This window comes from Ictidomys tridecemlineatus, chromosome 8, assembly GCF_052094955.1.
Source record: "Ictidomys tridecemlineatus isolate mIctTri1 chromosome 8, mIctTri1.hap1, whole genome shotgun sequence".
Lineage (NCBI taxonomy): Eukaryota > Metazoa > Chordata > Mammalia > Rodentia > Sciuridae > Ictidomys > Ictidomys tridecemlineatus.
In genome coordinates, this window is record NC_135484.1 from 149,453,386 (window position 1) to 149,471,464 (window position 18,079).

At 41.8% G+C, this 18,079-nt stretch overlaps 1 protein-coding gene and 1 non-coding gene across 6 annotated transcripts in view; both read left to right on the forward strand.

Annotated features, from left to right (window-relative positions):
* Rnf144b (ring finger protein 144B) overlaps positions 1–18,079 on the forward strand; it is a 156,460-nt gene that overhangs the window by 80,017 nt on the left and 58,364 nt on the right. For 4 of the 5 annotated variants that reach the window (XM_078020587.1, XM_040282104.2, XM_005329150.5 and 1 more), the window contains one exon: positions 5,761–5,961. The exons of the other annotated variant lie outside the window; for it this stretch is intronic. In XM_078020587.1, coding sequence (XP_077876713.1) covers positions 5,797–5,961 — 165 coding nt within the window. In that variant the 5' untranslated portion in view covers positions 5,761–5,796. Of the gene's footprint in view, positions 1–5,760; positions 5,962–18,079 lie in introns of those variants that run through there. 5 annotated transcript variants of the gene reach the window in all.
* On the forward strand, positions 4,030–4,109 carry Trnaa-agc (transfer RNA alanine (anticodon AGC)). The gene has a single exon. It is a non-coding gene; the product is annotated as a tRNA-Ala (tRNA).

The window sequence follows — 18,079 nt, forward strand, 5'->3', positions numbered from 1 at the left end:
GTTCACCATGTCTGATGGTCACATCACAAGAGTTGGCTTCTGCCATCTGCAGTGCACTCTGCCATATTCACACAGTGACGTGTCCCTGTCCTCGGGGGACGCTTAGCTGTATTTGCAGATCAGTTCCATATTTAGAAGATAATGGCCTGCAGGTTACAAAGTTATGATCTCATTGTCATCCTGGAATCTTGAGAGGAAGATGCTAAACAGGAGTTGTGGACTGAAATGCCTTTTCACCTCCAAATGAAGCTGTGAAACGGGAAGGGACCAAAGTTCCCCATCCTACCTCGCAAGGTACCATGAGGAGCCATGTTTTATCATGCTGCCACCTTACACACCCTGAGTAGGGGATGTTTACTTCTATCACATATATGAGCCAAGTTTTTCTTGGGTTTGCTTCTGTCAGAGAATATTTTCTGATCTATGTTATTATTAAAATAACGACAGGGCATGCTCTGTGTGGCCACGCATGTCCACCAACGCACTGGCCTTGAGCATTGTTCTGTCAAACATTCCATGGATTCAGAGCGTGCATTTCTCTGGAGCGAGTCTGCTGGTGCTCCACTGGTTCCTGTGCTCCTGGGGCACAGGAGAGCTTTCTGATTTTGCTGATATGCACTGGTTCTTTTTGTCCCTGAATGATGAGAGCACTGGCCAAAGACATAATCAGTGCTCACGACACTGAGCCGGTTGGAGCATTGCTCTGGGTCCCTGATCCTCAGCTCTGTCCTCATCACCCTCTTGCCTTGCTTCTGCTTCTAGCCAGGGGTCCTCTTTGCACCCCAGGATGTATTGGGGTGGAATTCCAGCAAACGGCTAATGACTGACGCTGGTCAGCCCTTCACTAACAGCCAGAACCATTTCAGTTCCCAATAGCTTCTGCTAAGAACATGAACCAGTGGCTAAATAAAGCTCTCTATTGGGTAGAAGTGCCAAGGTCAATGCAGCACACTTGATCTCTGTATCCGCACGTTCCGCACCTGTTCAATCTGAGGATGCACCCAGGTGTGGATCAGAGATAGTCAGGAAAAAAAAAACTGAGTCTGTACTGAGCACATACAGGTATTTTTCTTGTAATTATTTTCTCAACAATTAACATCTTATACAGCATTTCCCTCATATTGATACGTACTCTAGAGACGACTTAAACTACATGGGAGAATGCTTGGAGGTTATATGCAAATACTATGCTACTTCATGTAAGGAAGTTGAGCATCTGTGGCTTTTGGCATCTGAAGGGGTTCCTGGAACTGATGTGTTGATTGTGTTGCATGGTAGCTGCTGTCTGGAGCGCGATTCTTAGCTGGAGTTGGGAGAGCTTTCCGAACAAGGCAGTGATGGGTCTTTGGATTGCTACCTCTTCCTTTTCTCCTAGAGCACTGACTTCCTGAGAATCTCCCTGTGACACAGGTGGCCCTCAGCCTTACCTCCCACCACTTACCCTTCCTGGAATCCACCCCCTCTGCCAGCCCCCTCCGAGGGTCTGCATCCACATCTGCTCTCCCAGCTGCTTCATAGGACAATTCAGGGTCTTGTAAGGGCATATAAAAATTTGAGAATATTCAGGTGTCTCCTATTCCTTCTTGTTCCTTGTTCTCAAGTCACCCTTAGACTTTCAGAGTATCGTCTGGAATTAGGGCCTGCACGTGGATCAGTGGAGTTTTGCATACATTCTCTTACATCAATAGTGTTTAGTTGACTCATTCCAATGGTTTTCTATTTCTCTTAGTCTGTTTGTGCTTCGTGAGTTTAATCCAAATTTTCAGGGTTTTTGCAGAGTGGTGTAAATATTTCTAAATAACTAGATTAGCATTCTGATAAAACACTGTCCTTTCCAGTTACATTATCTTTTTTTTTTTTTGTGCCAAGAGATAATGTTTTGATTCTGGGTAGTAAAACGGGCATAAAATACTCTAGTTAAAAATACCCTGAATGCTGGCTCCTCACCCTCTGCGTTTGGGGAGCAGATTGCTTTTTCAGGCTGGCAGCAGAGATGAAAATTCCTTATCCATCCTGTGCTTCCTGCACGGCTTCTGAGGCCGTCCTTTCTTTGATGATTCTAATGAAAACACGTGAGGGGGAAAGTGACTTTCCTGCTCTTTTCCTATCTGATGGCCCTTGCTTCTCATATGATGAACACTTTATATAGAGCAAGACCCCCTTGGAGCAGGTAGAGTTGCTGGTTCTCTTTTCCTGGTAGTTTAGCGTGAGATCAGATGGGTTGGGTGGCTTCCTTTCTCAGGTGGCCTGGCCAATCTGTCCTGCTGTATGGCTGGGGATGTGTAAGCCACTGAAAACTGCCACCGATCTTAGAAAGTTTAAACCTAAAGGCAGCTGCCAGATTTCTCTTCTTTCCAGCACGCCCCTACATTCTCTGCCAAAATTCTTTACCCAGGGGGTTCTTAACACCCAATGAGAATCACAGTTACATCTGTAATACCTGTAAAAATGATTATAATTGTTACCTTTTAAATCCAAGTGGTAGGTGTGTAATTCAAATCACTTTCTTAGATAAAAATGTGGGGCATGAGAAAGAACAAGTGGAGCAAGCCAGTAGACCAGGGAGTGAGTTGGCATCTCTGGAAGACTTTTCTGAAAACATGGAGAGGAATGGGAGTGAGATGCCCATGCTCCATCGAGGTGTGGCTGGTGATAGGGGCAGAGGGGCAGGTAAAGCTCGGAGTGTGTCCTCAGTGCTCCTGTGGACACATGCACTGGGCTTTGTGTCATTTATGAGGTAGTTTGGGTTGTGAGGGTGAGACTGGTGGAGTTTTTTTTTTTTTCCCCCAAGTTCTGGGAAATAAACCCAGGGGTGCTCCACCACTGAGCTACACCCTCAAAACTTTTTAAAACTTTTTTTTTTTTTTTTTTTTTTTGGTGCCAGGAATTGAAACCAGGGTTGCTTAATCATGTAATCAGCCACAACCCCAGGCCTTTTTATTTTTTTTATTTTGAGACAGGATCTTTCTAAATTGGGTAGGGCCTTGCTAAATTGCTGAGGCTGGGCTGGGGTTGTAGCTCAGTGGTAGAGCGCTCGCCTCAGGTTCGATCCTCAGTACCAGGTTCGATCCTCAGTACCGGGTTCGATCTTCAGCACCACATACAAATAAAATCAAGGTATTGAGTCCATCTACAACTAAAAAAATATTTTTAAAAAACAAATAAATTGCTGAGGCTGACCTTGAACTTGCCATCATCCTGCCTCAGCCTCCTGGGTCGCTGGATTATAGGGGTCACCACCATGCCAGTCTCCTTTATAATATTTTTCTTCTTCTTTTGAGACAGGGTCTCTCTAAGTCGCTTAGGCTGGCAATGAACTTGGAAATTCTCCTGCTCCAGCCTCCCAAATAGCTGGGGTTACAGGAGACTGGTGAATCTGAAGACATAAATGGGAAACAAGAGGAAACTCCGTAACTGTTCACAGCTATGGGGAAATTCACTGGGAGGACTTTGGATTCTCCTGTTTACTGTGTGAAGAGCTTGAATCAATGGTGAAATGATTTTTTGTTCAGTATTCTTTTTTTAAAAATGACATGCCGGCTATGTGTCATTCATTTTTTTTAAAACATTCACTGTTGAGTTTGCCCAATGTGAAAAACCCAAAGTGCCGTTTTTCTGACTGTGCGTGGTGTGGTCTTAGGTCTGTGTAATGGCACCACAGAGGCTGTGAGAGGGACTGGCCCTGGGTCTCCCACTGTGAACCAGCACTACTTAATCTCTATTATACAGTGGTAGCTTGGTGAAGATTTTTGTTTTTATAAAATTCCATTGATTGAAAAATGTTTCAAAACCATCACATTAGGGCATTGATGTTATGATACCAGGAACATAAATTGTTTCTTTTTTGAACAACCATTTTGGATTTTCATATCTCAAAAGAAATGAAATATGTGTCTTCTTTCCTGTATCTCATTGGGTCACAATTGAATGGGTCACATTTAATCCTATTGAAATGCTTAGAATTCCTTTAAAAAAAATGAGTTTTTGCTACAGAAAAGGTTTTTGTGTCATAAACATATTTTCAGGGGTGGGGGTGTAGCTCAGTGGTAGAGCATGTGCTTAGCATGTGCAAGGCCCTGGGTTCCATTCCCAGTACCAAAACACCTCCACATATTTGTTTTTACATGTTTTGTAACTTTGATTTCACAACCTCTGGGCATGTAACTCACAAACTAAGGAGTAATATCTTACATATGTGACAAGAAACATGTTTATATTTCAGACAGCCTTGATTGGCACAGTTGCTCTGCCATGTATAAGCTCTGAGAACTTTGGCTGATAACTTTTCAATGTCTCAATTCATCTATAAAATGAATAGAATAATCATCCTGGTTGTAAGAGATTAAATGAAATAATATATGTGAAGGCATACAATGAACTGCTTGAAAATATCTAAACATTTTGAAAATATCTGTAAAACTTTTTTTGGTGTACAAATGTTCATAACATCTTTATCATAATAAAAACTTAACATTTCAATCATTTTAAACCTAAATTCAGTGGTGCTAAATCCCTTAAGGGTTGTGTAGCTATTACCACTATCCACTTCTAGAACCTTTTCAGCATCCCATGCAGAAACTCTGCACCCATTAAACAAAAATTCTTCATTTCCCCCTCTCACCATCTGGTAACTCCAGTTACTTTTTTTTATTGCTATGACTTTGACAACTTTAGGTACTGCTTTTAAGTGCAATGAAAGTATTTACCATTTTCTGTCTGGCTTATTTCACTTAGCGTAATATCTTCAAGGTTCACCCATATTATAGCATGTTAGAAATCCATCTCTTTTTAAGGTAGAATAATATTTCTTTGTATGTAAATACCATATTTTGTTCACTTATCCGTTGATGGACACTGGAGTTGGTTTACCCTTTTGGCTGTTGTGAATAATAGAATAGATGTACAAATATCTCTTTGAGACCCAGCTTTCTGTCCTTTTGGGTATAGACCAAGAAGTGAACTTGCTGGATATTATGGTAATTCTTTAACTTTTTTGAGCAACACCTATTTAGAATGTTTTTGTGAACCTGTTGAACTGGTTGCAGTGATGCAACTCCTAAATGGCATATTTACTAATGGTGGCACTTCCCTCCCTCCCCTCCAGCTTTATTAGGCTCTATGTGACAAATATAAATGGGGTCCCTTTGTAGTGGACAGTGTGGTATTCTGATATACCGTGTGTACATGTGAAATGAGTGAATCAAGATCATTAGCATTGTGTTGGGCTGAGGTTGTAGCTCAGAGGTCGAGCCCTTGCCTAGCATGTGAGAGGCACTGGGTTCGATCCTCAGTACCACATAAAAACAAATTAAAAAAAAAAAGATAATTAGCATATTATTGCCTCACATATAAGAACATTTAATTCTACTCAGCAATTTTAAAGTTTATGATACATTATTGTTAACTATAATTCCCAGACTGTATAGTAGATCTCCAAAACTTATTCATGCTGTCCAGCTAAAACTTGGTGCCCTTGCCCACCATCGCCCCAGGCCCCTGCCACAGTGGCCTTTTTAATTCCCACAGCTGGCATGCTGTGCGTTGGGACAGTGAGGTGAGGTCAGCTTAAATTTCAGGACTCCAGCAATAAATACCTTGCCAAGATAGCAAGCTCTCCAGCCCAGGCTTCTCAGAAATGTATTAGCTATACTCTTAGAGATCATGGAGGATGAGCATGTGCTCATCTGGTCCCCACATGTGTTGGTGAAGCAATAGTGGTATCAATGGATATAATATTTTCTGCTTTGGACCTCTCTGCAGGGATTGAGGAGACAGAAGAAGGCTGAAGACAGGCTGATGGGCTCAGTTGGTAGGCTCCACTACCTCACCATGACTGCCGAAAACCCCACACCTGGAGACCTTGCTCCGGCCCCCCTCATCACTTGCAAACTGTGCTTGTGCGAACAGCCTCTGGACAAGATGACCACACTCCAGGAGTGCCAGTGCATCTTTTGCACAGCTGTAAGCTTTCCTTGATGCTTTCATTATGAGAAAAAGGACAAAGGGAAAAATTGTGAGAGTAGGATACATTTCTGTGGCTCTTTGAGAAGCCAAAGCTTGCTCCAATATGATCTTGCTTTGGAAAACAACGTCACATTTGCTTCACTTTCCAAATAGCAGCTCACATGGTAAATCCAATGTTTAATGGTTTTTTTTTTTTTAGTAAATATGATGTGTATATGAAATTTAATTATTGATTGAATAAGTACAGTGTGTTCTTAAGATACTAGTTAAGGAACAAAATAGAAAACACTTAATATCTCTAAGAAGCTCACTAGGTTTTGAATGATAGAGAATCAGGTAGCAATTTACTGAATTTTCTTTCATAGCCTTGCTCACCTCCTACAAAGACATGATATACTATTGTTTTACTTTGTCTTCTTTCCTTTCTTTCTATGGTATTCTGAATCTTCTTGTTCCACAGGAGAGAACTCCAGAAATCTTCCTGAGGTGAGCTTCTCTCTTTTAGGGTGACACCAGGTATTAATGCCTGTGATCTTTATTACAAGTTTCCTTGAAGGTTAGTTGGTTAAGGTATAAAGATAGGAGACAGACTGCTGAGTTCCTGCAGAATACAAAGATGGCAGAGAATATTCTTACACTGTTTGTTCATTCAGCACAGTTCTGTTGAAAAGTAACTGTGTCCCAGGAACTATTTCAGGGGCCAGGATTTTATTAGAGAAACAAAACCTGGAATGGATTTTTGTTCTTAGGAGCTTATAATCTATCAAAGAAAGTTATACCACGAACAAATGTCATAATAAGCAGGTAAGTTATCTAGTATTGAGGAAAAAGGATTTAGGGAAAATGTAGAGTCTGGCAAGCATGTGGGGTCTGAGGGCATATGGTGGTTTCCAGTCGGGTGGTCAGGAGCAGGCTTCACCGAAACTTGTATTGACATTGCTTCTCCTTCCTCATCTTGCCTGTGTGTGTTGCTTTGTAGGAAGTGAGGAAATGACCAAGTATCTAGAGCAACTTCCGTTTCCTTTGGTCTTGCTTTGTTTCGGACTACTGTCCTTCAGAAACTATTATTTCTCTTTCTCGCACATGTTTCTGACCCTGGCTAATCCTTGAAACAATGAGTCAGAAGCAACATTTGGTGAGAATTCATGATGGAAATTTTCTCAGAGGGTAACTGATGTTTGCAAGCAGGATATGGAATTGAGTTTTTGCTGTGAGGTTTCAGGGCAGAATTAAAGTTTGTGCGTCAGCATTGGGTGAAGAATACCAGGCAAAGTTTATACTTCTTATTTGTAAATAACCATCGCTGACATATTATTGTTTCAATAGATTTTAGTTCCTAATTAAAAGCAGCACAACTACTTCTCATTTCTCCTTCAGCAATTTGGGAGTAGGAGTCAGTACAATTAGATTATTCTGTCATTGAGATTCATCCCTCCTCAGTGTTAGGGAATGCCCAAAAGCAGAAAATCAAATGGCTTAATATTTTCAGTACCCTCCCTCTTTAGGCACTTTTATATCTGTAGGCATTAATCTTCCCTGGTCTCCTATTAACCCAGTGATCTACTAAAATAGGAAAGTTGTGTGTGTGTGATCACCTTAGTGTCTGGACATTTGTGATTAGAATCAGACTTGTCTGAAATACTATGTTAACACTTTGTTTTAGTTATAGATTTACTTCTTTTTTTACAAAAATATTTAAAAATGTGTCTAATAGCTCCACACTTAAATTTTCATTCAAATTAAAGATATCACATATCTTTTGTTTTCAAGGATGAAAAGAAATTCGTAACATTTTTTCATATGCTACATTCTCCCAATTTCCACTTTAATCGGATGATGACATCTCCCAGTGTTTGACTGGGAAAGACTTCTTGTGTGTACTGTATTTTAAATTCAGCTTTACTGGTTTTGCTAAGAATTGCCCTCGCCCTCCCTTTCCCCTGAGGAATAGCCAAATGTAATGGTCTACCTGCTAAATTTGGTGATGTACCACTATGTTTTCATGGATTTAATGAAGTTTTTAAATGTTCTATTTTTGGCTGTTCTTCCTAAGAGGAACCTCTGGCCATTTTGCTGGGAGCTTGAATTCTTTTTGCTTCTAAAGTCACTGTGCTCCAGTGCTAGCTCTATCTTAACTCATCTGTGTGAATGGGCCCATGATCAATCTCCCTGTTTCTCAGTTGTAACATAGAGGTGCCAGGACCCTTCACAGTGCTCCAGCTGTGGGGGGCATTGCATTCTGGGGGTGCAGAATAAGTGGATGTGGCGCTGTCTTGACTAGTCCATGTTCGCCCACTCATTTCCTATCTTTAGGGAGAACTGGCTTCTCTCCATCCCAGTGTGTTCCATGGACTGGCAGCTCTGTGAGGCCAAGATGATTCTTTAATAAAACATTCCACAGTTGGATTAGTTTGGAAACTGCTATGTTTTTTCTTGGAGGAAAGTAATGCAAAGTTGTACCTTGGAGGCTCTGTGAGAACTTAGGGTGAAAGGAAAGCAGGGGGACCCTGTGTAACTTCTTATAATACTTTGTGAGAATCAATTGTGCCACTGGAGTGCCACCCCCATTCAACTTCTGATGAAGGGCTTCTGTTGCACCTTGCCACCTACTGACTTGTTCACAACCGGTGCTTTGAAGAACACGGCTTTAAATTATGTCATGTAACTTCTAGTGCCATAAACAAATTTAGAAAAGTAACAGGATGTAAGATCAACATACATCACTTACTTATACTCCAACAATGAGCCTGCTGAAAAAGAAATTAGGAAAACTATCCCATTCACAATAACCTTAAACACACACACACACACACACACACACACAAACACACGCGCGCATGCGCGCGGGAATTAATCTAATGAAAGAGGTGAAGGCCCTCTACAATGAAGACTATAGAATACTGAAGAATAAAGAAATCGAAGAAGGTGTTAGAAGATGAAAAGACCTCCCATGTTTTTGGATAGGCGGAATTAATATGGTCAAAATGGCCACACTACCAAAAGAATTACATAGAAATCAATGCTATCCCAAGGAAAATACCAATGACATTCTTCACAGAACTAGAAAAAGCCGTTCTAAAATTCATTTGGAAAAATAAAAGAGCCAGAATAGCCAAAGCACTTCTGAACAAAAAGACTGCTGCAGGTGGCCTCAATAATACAGGACCTCAAATTATACTATGGGGCTTTAGTAACAAAAACAACATAATACTGGTGCCAAAAAAGACATGAAGGCCAATGGACGAGAAGACACAGAGATAAACCCGCAGAAGTACAATTATCTGATACTAGACACAGGTGCCTAAAGCACATGTTGGAGAAATGATGCTGCTGGAAAACCCGGATCTCCATATAGGAGAATGAAACTTGACCCACATTTCTCACTGTCATGAAAGTCAGCCCAAAGTAGATCAAAGGCCTAAGAATCGTACTGGAAACTCTGCAATTGCTGGAAGAAAACGTAAGGCCAGCACTCCAGCATGTTAGCACAGGAACCGACTTCCTTAACAAGACTCCTAAAGTGCAAGAAGTAAAACCAAAAGTCAGTAAGTGGGACAGCATCAGATTAAAATCTTCTGCACAGCAAAGGCAACAGCTAAGAATGTGCAGAGAGAGCCTAGAGAATGGGAGAAGATCTTTGCCACCTGTTCCTCAGATAGGGCATTAATATGCAGAATAGGTAAAGAACTCAAAAAGCTGTGCATGCTGTGTGTGTGCGCGCGCACATGCACACACACCCCATCAAATAATCCAATCAACAAATGGGCAAAAGAACTAAATAGACACTTTTCAAAAGAAGAAATACAAAAGGCCCACAAATATATGGAAAAAATGTTCAACATCTCTAGCAATTAGGGAAATGCAAATCAAAACTACCTTGAGACTTAATCTCACTCTAGTCAGGATGGCAATTATAAAGAATACAAATAAAATAAGTGTTTCAGAGAATGTAGAGGAAAGATATGCTCTTATATTGTTGGTGGGACTACAGGTTCGAGTATCCATTCTGGAAAGCAGTTTGGAGATTCCTTGAAAAACTAGGAATGGTCCCAGCAACTTGGGAGGCTGAGACAGGAGGGTCACAGATTCAAAGCCAGCCTCAGTAACTTAATGAGGTCCACAATAATAATGTGTCTCATAGGTAATTCTTGATTAAGCAACTTAATGAGACCCTGTCTCAAAATAAAAATAAATAAACAAATAAATAAATAGGGCTTGGGATGTGGCTAAATGGTTAAACACCCCCGTTTCAATCCCCAGTCCCAAAAGCAAAAGACAAAAAACCTAGGAATGGAACCACCACGTCACCCAGCTATCCCATTCCTTGGTATACATCCAAAAGATCTAAAATCAACATAATACAGTGATGCAGCCATATTGATGTTCACAGTAGCACAATTCACAATAGCCAGGCTATGGAAACAACCTGGATACCTCTCAACAGGTGAATGGATAAAGAAAATATTAATTAATATTAGTCATAAAGAAGAATGAAATTCCTAATAAATGAATGGAACTGGAGACTAGTATATATAGAACTTTAATGCCATTAGAAATTATTCAACTAAATTATAAAAAAAAAGAAAGAAAGTCAAAGGTCAGTTGTTTCTCTGATATGTGGAAGTTAGTCCAAAATAAGGGGGTGGGGAAGAAGAAAGAAAAGAAAAAGGGTGGAGGGATTTCATCAAAATAGAAAAAAGATCAGTGGAGTAGAGAAGGGGATTGGGAGGCGAGAAGGGGCTATATGGGGAAGAACAGTGGAATTAATCTGACCTAACTTTCCCATGTACATATGTGAATTTATCTCAGTGAATCTCACCATCATGCACATCCAGAGGACATTAATAATGAAAAAACTATAAATAAATAGTAGAAAGATCATTAGAGTAAAGGGAAGGGTAGAAGAAGGGGGAGAGGGGAGTGCTGGAGACGGAATTAGAGGAAATTATATGCCATGCTTTGATAATTGTGTCAAGATGAACCCTAATGTTATGTGTAACTAAAAGGAACTAAATTAAATGTGTCTCATAGGCAATTCTTGATTTAAAGGGCATCTAGAGAAAGAAATGTGATGGAAATTGGTTCAAATAAACTATTGATGTATCTAGTTTCTTGTTAAAGGATATTCTTCGTGTGAAGATAGCTTCTGTTAGACTGTCTTCTCAGCTTTAATACACAGAAGGAAGGATAATGTAAGAGAAATTTAATATATACGACAAAATAGGCATAACTCTCACTGGCATGATGGAAGTTGTTTGGAGCATTAAAGAGCCAAGAAGTTGATGTTTTGGGGTTGGAGAGAGAGGTGCTGCATGTTTAGTCGTCCTGTTCTGAAAGTTAGGTCCACAGGGATGTTAGTCCACTAATGATATGGAAAGAGCATCTGTTTCTGTTTTTATCACCTCTTGTTTTAAATAATCCAAATATGAAAATTCACTTTCTGACTTTTGCAACTCACTCTTTCAGATAATATTACACAATTTTAATTCAAGTGAAAGAAAAAAAAATGTTCATAAAAGTCAGCTATCAAAGTAGTGAAAATTCATGGGTTTCATCTCTCATGGGCAAGATTTGTCTCTGATTTATTTTGGATGCTATTTCTGTCAGCCATGAATTAAGGAATAATGAAAACACAGTTGTTACTTGTTTTTATAACCCAGATAATTTCACCTGAAAAGAGCTGGTATGTTGGGCATGGCCTATTTACCTTTCAGATTACAGACAGGATGTGCTGAGCAAAAAGAAAATAAAGTCCAGCCATATTCTTGCCTTTTTCCATTACATTTTATTGGCTCTGGGCAGTTAGAGCTCCTTTTACTATTCATTTCTCTCCGTCGAATGGATTTTCCAATGTTTAAAAAGTGAGAGGAAATATAAAACTTTTTAGACCAAGCCCTACTTTCCCTAGGGGCTTGTTGGGTGACCTTTAAGAAAAGCCCACAGATGGCCTGAGACATCTACAGTTGGGAAGCCTTGGACCACGTGTGCGTGTGTGTACGTGTGTGCACCAGCACGTATGACTTGGGTTGGTAACTTGGAAAGGAAGCAAAGAGCCTGCTGTGCTTCTTTTCTGGGTTCTCTCTCACCTCTGCGGCAGGAGAAAGGAATGTTCTGTTCCTCGTCCCTTCCTTTCCTCCTTGCAGTAGAGCGCAGTGGTTAAGAGTGCAGATAGAAAGAAGCCCACACTCAAGTTCAGGCTTTGCCATTTAAACAGCGGTGCTTGATTTGGGTTCTTTAATTCTTTGGCTTTTTTAATCCTTAGTGTCCTCACCAGTGAGATGGGGGAGGGAGGAGTTGAAAGTGCCTATCGTGGGGGATGATAGGGAGCATCAGATGAGAATTCCAGGGAATCTTCTAGCCAAACTACGTGCCAAACCCGAGCAGTAAGTTGACATTGTTGTTTGTCTTTTCCTTCCTAAGTTCCATTGTATAACAGCTGCTTTTCCACAATGGTTTAGAGAAAGGAAAGCCTATAAAGATGTGACTAGCTTCCGCTTTAGCCTTTTATAAAATGGTGGTTATATGTAGGTGATTTCAACCTCACAACTATTCCGAGACACCCACAGACTAGCAATTAGGAGATGAGGGGGTGGGGAGAGAAAGAAAAAGGAATATTTCTCCTCTGGGTTTGTCCAAAGTGTGGCTTACACCTGGAGTTTTAAACTGAAATTCCAAAATGTTGGTCGGGAAGAACAAAATAAAACAAATACCACTTTAAAAGTGAATCAACAGGGACATTTCTGACGAATGTAAAGCATTCACATGGGAAAGTGTCTCAAGCTGCTGTTTGTTTAAGGAACTTACTCCCAAGAAGAATTTAATCATTTGTTGGCTTGATAAGTTAGTCAGGAGTAATATTAGGAGTCTCTTATTGAGAACTCTCTGGAACTGCTAGAGACAGTGAGGCATCTTATTCCAGGCTGTTTTCTGACCCCCTTTTCTGACCATGTGACCTGCCAGTCTGAAGCTTTGAAATCCTCCAGCTCTCAGATTGCCATGCCGCGCATTTCTACTGTCATGTTTAACTAATTAGAACAAACTAAAAAAAAAAAAAGAAAGAAAAAGAGAAGTAAACTCTGCCTGTTCAAAGCATCTATTCTGTATGTCTTTGGCTTACAGTATATTAGCTTTCAAGGTTATATTTATGTTTTCCCTAACTTTTGAGTGGTCAATAATAAATCAGTGAATTTATCTTTGTAAAATGTCTTCAGTACACTCACTCTTGTTTAATGAGTGAGTTTTAATGAGTTTAAAAAAAAAACTCATTAAAAAAAGTTTTAATGAGCCAGGAATGGTGGCACACACTTGTAATCCCAGCAATTTGGGAGAGGGAGGCAGGAGGATCAAAGTTCAAAGCCAGCCTCAGCAATTTAGCCAGGCCCTAAGCAAGTTAGCAACACCCTGTCTCAAAACAAAAAGGACTCAGTGGTTAAGAGGGTTCAATCCCCAGTACTGAAAGAAAAAAAGTTTATATATATATATATATATATATATATATATATATATATATATATATAAAATATATATAAAATAACTTTTGTATTTATCAGATAAGTCACCAGCTTGAAATGACAATTTCGATTTTATGCTTTCCCATTGACAACGGAAATGCTACAGGACCAGATGTCATCTGAGGAATAAGAGCAAACAGTAGCAGCATGAGAAATGGGTTAGGTGACTCAAGGAGGAGTGGCTTCCTGAACCTGTGATCTCATCCACGCCTAAGCTCACCCCTTGCTTATTCAAGAGCAGCAAGAGGAAACTGTACTATCAAGGTCCTAATGACCTCACCATAGCATCACAGTCCCAGAATTGGAAGGAACCTTAGATCTCCTTGTTCCTAACCACACCCCCAATCAAGGAAGTCCTTTTTACTAGATGCTAGTTACCCATAATTTGGTATTTAAAAGAATGGGTTTCAAGTTCAGTTGCCTGGTCTTCATTCATTCAACTAATCTTTACTGTGTCATGTACCATTCTGATGGTTGGAAGATAATGGTGCACAATTCGATCAAGGCCAGATTTTTAAAAATGGTGTGACTTTTAAAGCCTGATGCAGATACTAATAAGTTAATACAGAAGTCAGATGGTGATCTGTGCTCACAGAACGTGAAGCAGGAGCGGGAGGCAGTGAGTGCTTTGGGGCTGGGGTTTCTGCTTGATGTTAGACAGTCAGGACGTCTCATTGATAAGGCATTATTTGAGCAGAGACCTGAAGGAAATGAGGATCAACCATGTAAGTACCTTGGGGAAAGGATTTTAGGCAGAGGGAAGCAGTGTGGAGTTGTGTTCTGATGCAGTAGGGACAGTGTGCCCGGAGGGGTGTGCGTGCACGTGCGTGTGGTCAGTGGGAGGTGGAGTGAGGGCGGTGCTGTTTGGCTGGTCTGCACCGTAGAACCTATAGGACTTTGCAGGCTGTGGACAAGATTTTGGCTTCATTCTGATTTGAGAACAGAAGTCTCTGGAGACTTCTGACTCACAGAATGACATGATCTGACAGTGTTGTAAATGGATCAGCGTATTAGTAGGAGTTTTCCAAATGGAAAGAACCAATAGGAGACTACACACATATGTTTAGATTTATTACCAGGAATTGGTCCCTGCAGGTAGGGAGGCTTACTCCCACCATCTGCAATCTGCAAGCTAGAGGCTCAGGAGAATTGGTGGTTTAAGTTCCGATCCAAGTCCCACCAGGAGAGATGATATTATGCACCCCAGTGTGAGGCCAGGAGAAGACATTACCTCCCAGCTTCAGTAGTCAGCCAGAGGGTGAACCCTCCCTTCTTCCATGTTTTTGTTCTGGTCGGGCCCTCAGTGATTGGTTGAAGCCCATCCACATTAGGGAGGGCAATCTGCTTTACCAAATCTGCTGATTTTTAAATGCCAATTTCATTCTAAAACTTCCAGAAAATAAAGTTTAACTAAATATCTGGGAGTCCTGTGTCTTCGTCAGGTGTGGACGAACATTACCATCACAATCACTGTTGCTGCTGTGTGGAGAATAAATTCCAGGTGCCAGGACAAAAATCAGATGACTAGTGGGAAAGCACTTAGATAAGTAATCTAAGGTAGAAATGCTGATGCCTTGGCCCCCCAGGTGGTGGCTGGTAGGGTCTTTGGGCTGTCCAAATCTTCATTTTCTTTTATACACTATGGGCATTACAATAAATCATCTCATGAGATTATGGAGAACATCACAGTAGATAATCTGGATAAAGCACTTAGTACAGCTCTGGACTGTAGCTAGCATGTGTAGCCCTAAAGTTTTAGTGTTACTGGACAACGTCCAGGATAGGGACAGACCATAGCCCTGGCTACTCGATTGTTAGGTGATGCTAACTCATTTAGAACTCCTTCCCACATTCAGTGGAAACCTGTTCTAGGTAAAGCCCACCAGTGCTGGTTTTGCTCTCTAGAAAAGCTCTGGTGGATGTCTTCTTTCCTGTTACTCGTTGGGCTCTCACTCCCCTCACTGGCTTTGTGTTATGGGAACCGTTATCTTTTGTTAGGAGCAAGGATTCGATGACTTGTCAAAACTCTCTTCCGCGCCGTTCTGGTGTGGGAAGTAGGGAGAGAGGCTGGGTTCGTCCTGACATGAGTCACCCCTTGCGCTGGTTCTAATTCTGTCTGTTACTCTAGAACTCTGAGCAAATCATTTCTCCAGACTTTCCTCAAATGACAGCTTGATTTGGAAAATTGCTAAAACAACCCGGGAGACGTTTTCCTCGCAGTTCTCACTTTTTAAATCTGAGAATCCTCAGTTACTGCAGCCAGCCACATCATTCTCCTATGGACGATTTCAGTTTGCCGAGGGATGTACGTGATTCAACTTACTAGTTCCTGTTTCAGTGTGCACCTATCTTTTATATTAGATCCCATAATCAAGTGAGCAAGATCCTATTCCATTTGCCATAGAAACAAAACTGTCATAGTCTCCCAAATCCCTCTTCAAGGTAGTGTCCCCTTCTCCATTTCCCAGGGACTGGCCTGCAGACCAATGACTGATTGCAGAGATGTAAAGGTTTTACCCCCCTTGGTTTAATGAATAGCAACTTTGGAGGATTATTCTCCCCATAAGACACCTGGCTGGAGTTATAGGCTTGACTCAGGTCCTGGCTACAATGGTAGTGCAAATATTGAGATCACCTTCTTCCAATCCTACCTTTCTCACTCATGGGCATTTGGTGGAAGGTACACCCAGTAAGTCTTCAGCATGAAATCCTCCACCTCAGAATCAATTTCTAGGGAATATAGCTGTATTAGTTAGCCTCTTGTTGCTGTGACAAAATACCCGAGAAAAATCAACTGAAAGGAGGGAAGATTTATTTTTGGCTCATGGTGTCAGTTTGTGGTCATTTGGCTCCATAGTTTCTGGGCCTGTGGTGAGGCAGAACATCAGGGTGCATGTGTGTGGTGGCTGAGAGAGACGTGGGGCAGAGGGAGGGAGAAATGAGAATGAGCTGTCAACACCTGAGCCTTTGGGGGATGTGTCAGATCCAGACTGTGACAATTGAAGACTCAAATCCATAAATCCCTTTGCTATTATTTTTCTCAGAGTTCCTCTCTCTCAAGCCCAGGAAGGTGTCTCTCTCTCTCTCTCTCTCTCTCTCTCTCTCTCTCTCTCTCTCTCTCTCTCAACTATTTAAATGAGCATCTCATGATTGTCACATGGTGTTTTCTTCCCATTACCTCTAAATTAACGAAGCGTGGGGGAAATCCTAGAGTGTGGCGTGTTCCTGCTTTGTTAGCGTATTTGTATAATTCTGTAGAAACAGGAAAATACTTCCCCCCCCCGCCCCCCGGGTGGAGCCCTTTGAATGTACCCTCGCCGTGGAGTGGGTATATTAACAAATGGTACTGTATGCCTCCCAGCCGCATTGACGGAGTTCTTTTGAAATAAACATCACCTGCACAACATTCTTGACTTTGATCAGGGGCTGAACATGTGCTTCGGGCTTTTCCGTGTTGTCTGAGAAAAGCATATGGTATAGGGTTGGGGGTAGAGTTCTAATAAGGGACAAAATTTTATTTCTTTTTCACAAAGTTATGAAAAAGTTCGGGGGTGGGTGATCCATAAACAACATCATAGAGACTCGTCTTTAAGGCACCCTCCTCCCAAGCATCAATCTTCAGCCTGCATGTCCTCATGGGGTAGACAGGCCAAACCTGCACACCACGAGAGACAGCAGTCCCACATGGGCACACGAGAGGACTTCTCCCGACTCAGTCACCAGAGTCCTTCTATGTGTGCTTCTGAAGCTGGACCCCACTTCCAGTTTCTTTGAAACCTGTTCCCATCCCAGTCCAGATTCTGCCCATCCGCTGGTGCTGCGGTGCCAGGCACTGTGCCCACTGGAGCAGAAGGCAGCGGCGGCAGCCGACGCCTGGTGGAGCTCAACCCAAGTAAACCAAGGAGGCCGGCAAAGGTTTCCTGAGGGGCTGAGACCGAAAAGTGAGCAGGAGGTTGCTGGAGGGTGGAGCTGGGGATCGTGGGTGGGGAGGGTGCTCCAGGGAAGAAGGGCCCAGCTTCAGCCAGCACGGCTCAGAGAGGTTCCTGCAGTACGTGGTTGGCCACGTGGGAATGTGTGGGCACGAGCCTGGGGCTCCGATTTCTCTTTTTTCCTGCCTACTCTACTAATGTCAGATTTCTCAAAAGGTTGCTGTTCAGATGCTGCTGCCATCATCAAGGATGTATGGGCTTCTATTTGCATTGCATGTCCTCATACTGGCTCTCCGTCCCTCCCTTAGCTGCCGCACAGTGCCTGTCCCCGATCACTGGCTGCCATCTCTTAATCGAGGTGACTCATGCCACTGTGTCTTTCTGGAACACTCCTCTTCCCTTTCTCTTTACTCCACCAGCTGGATTCTAATGATTTTCATTGCCTGGCCAAGGCACGCCTGCATCCGTTAGTCAACAAAGACTTACTTTGACAAGCAGGGTACTAGGTGGTGGAGGATTTGTTGATGAAAATGTCAAGCGTGGTTCCTGATCAGGTAAGATGGCCATCCCTTCTCTGAAGATATTTAGCAGAATTAAACAGATTTCATTGCTGTCCATCCTCATTGCCTTATGTTCTAGTTATTTGACCTGGGTCCATCCTACCTTTCCACTTAG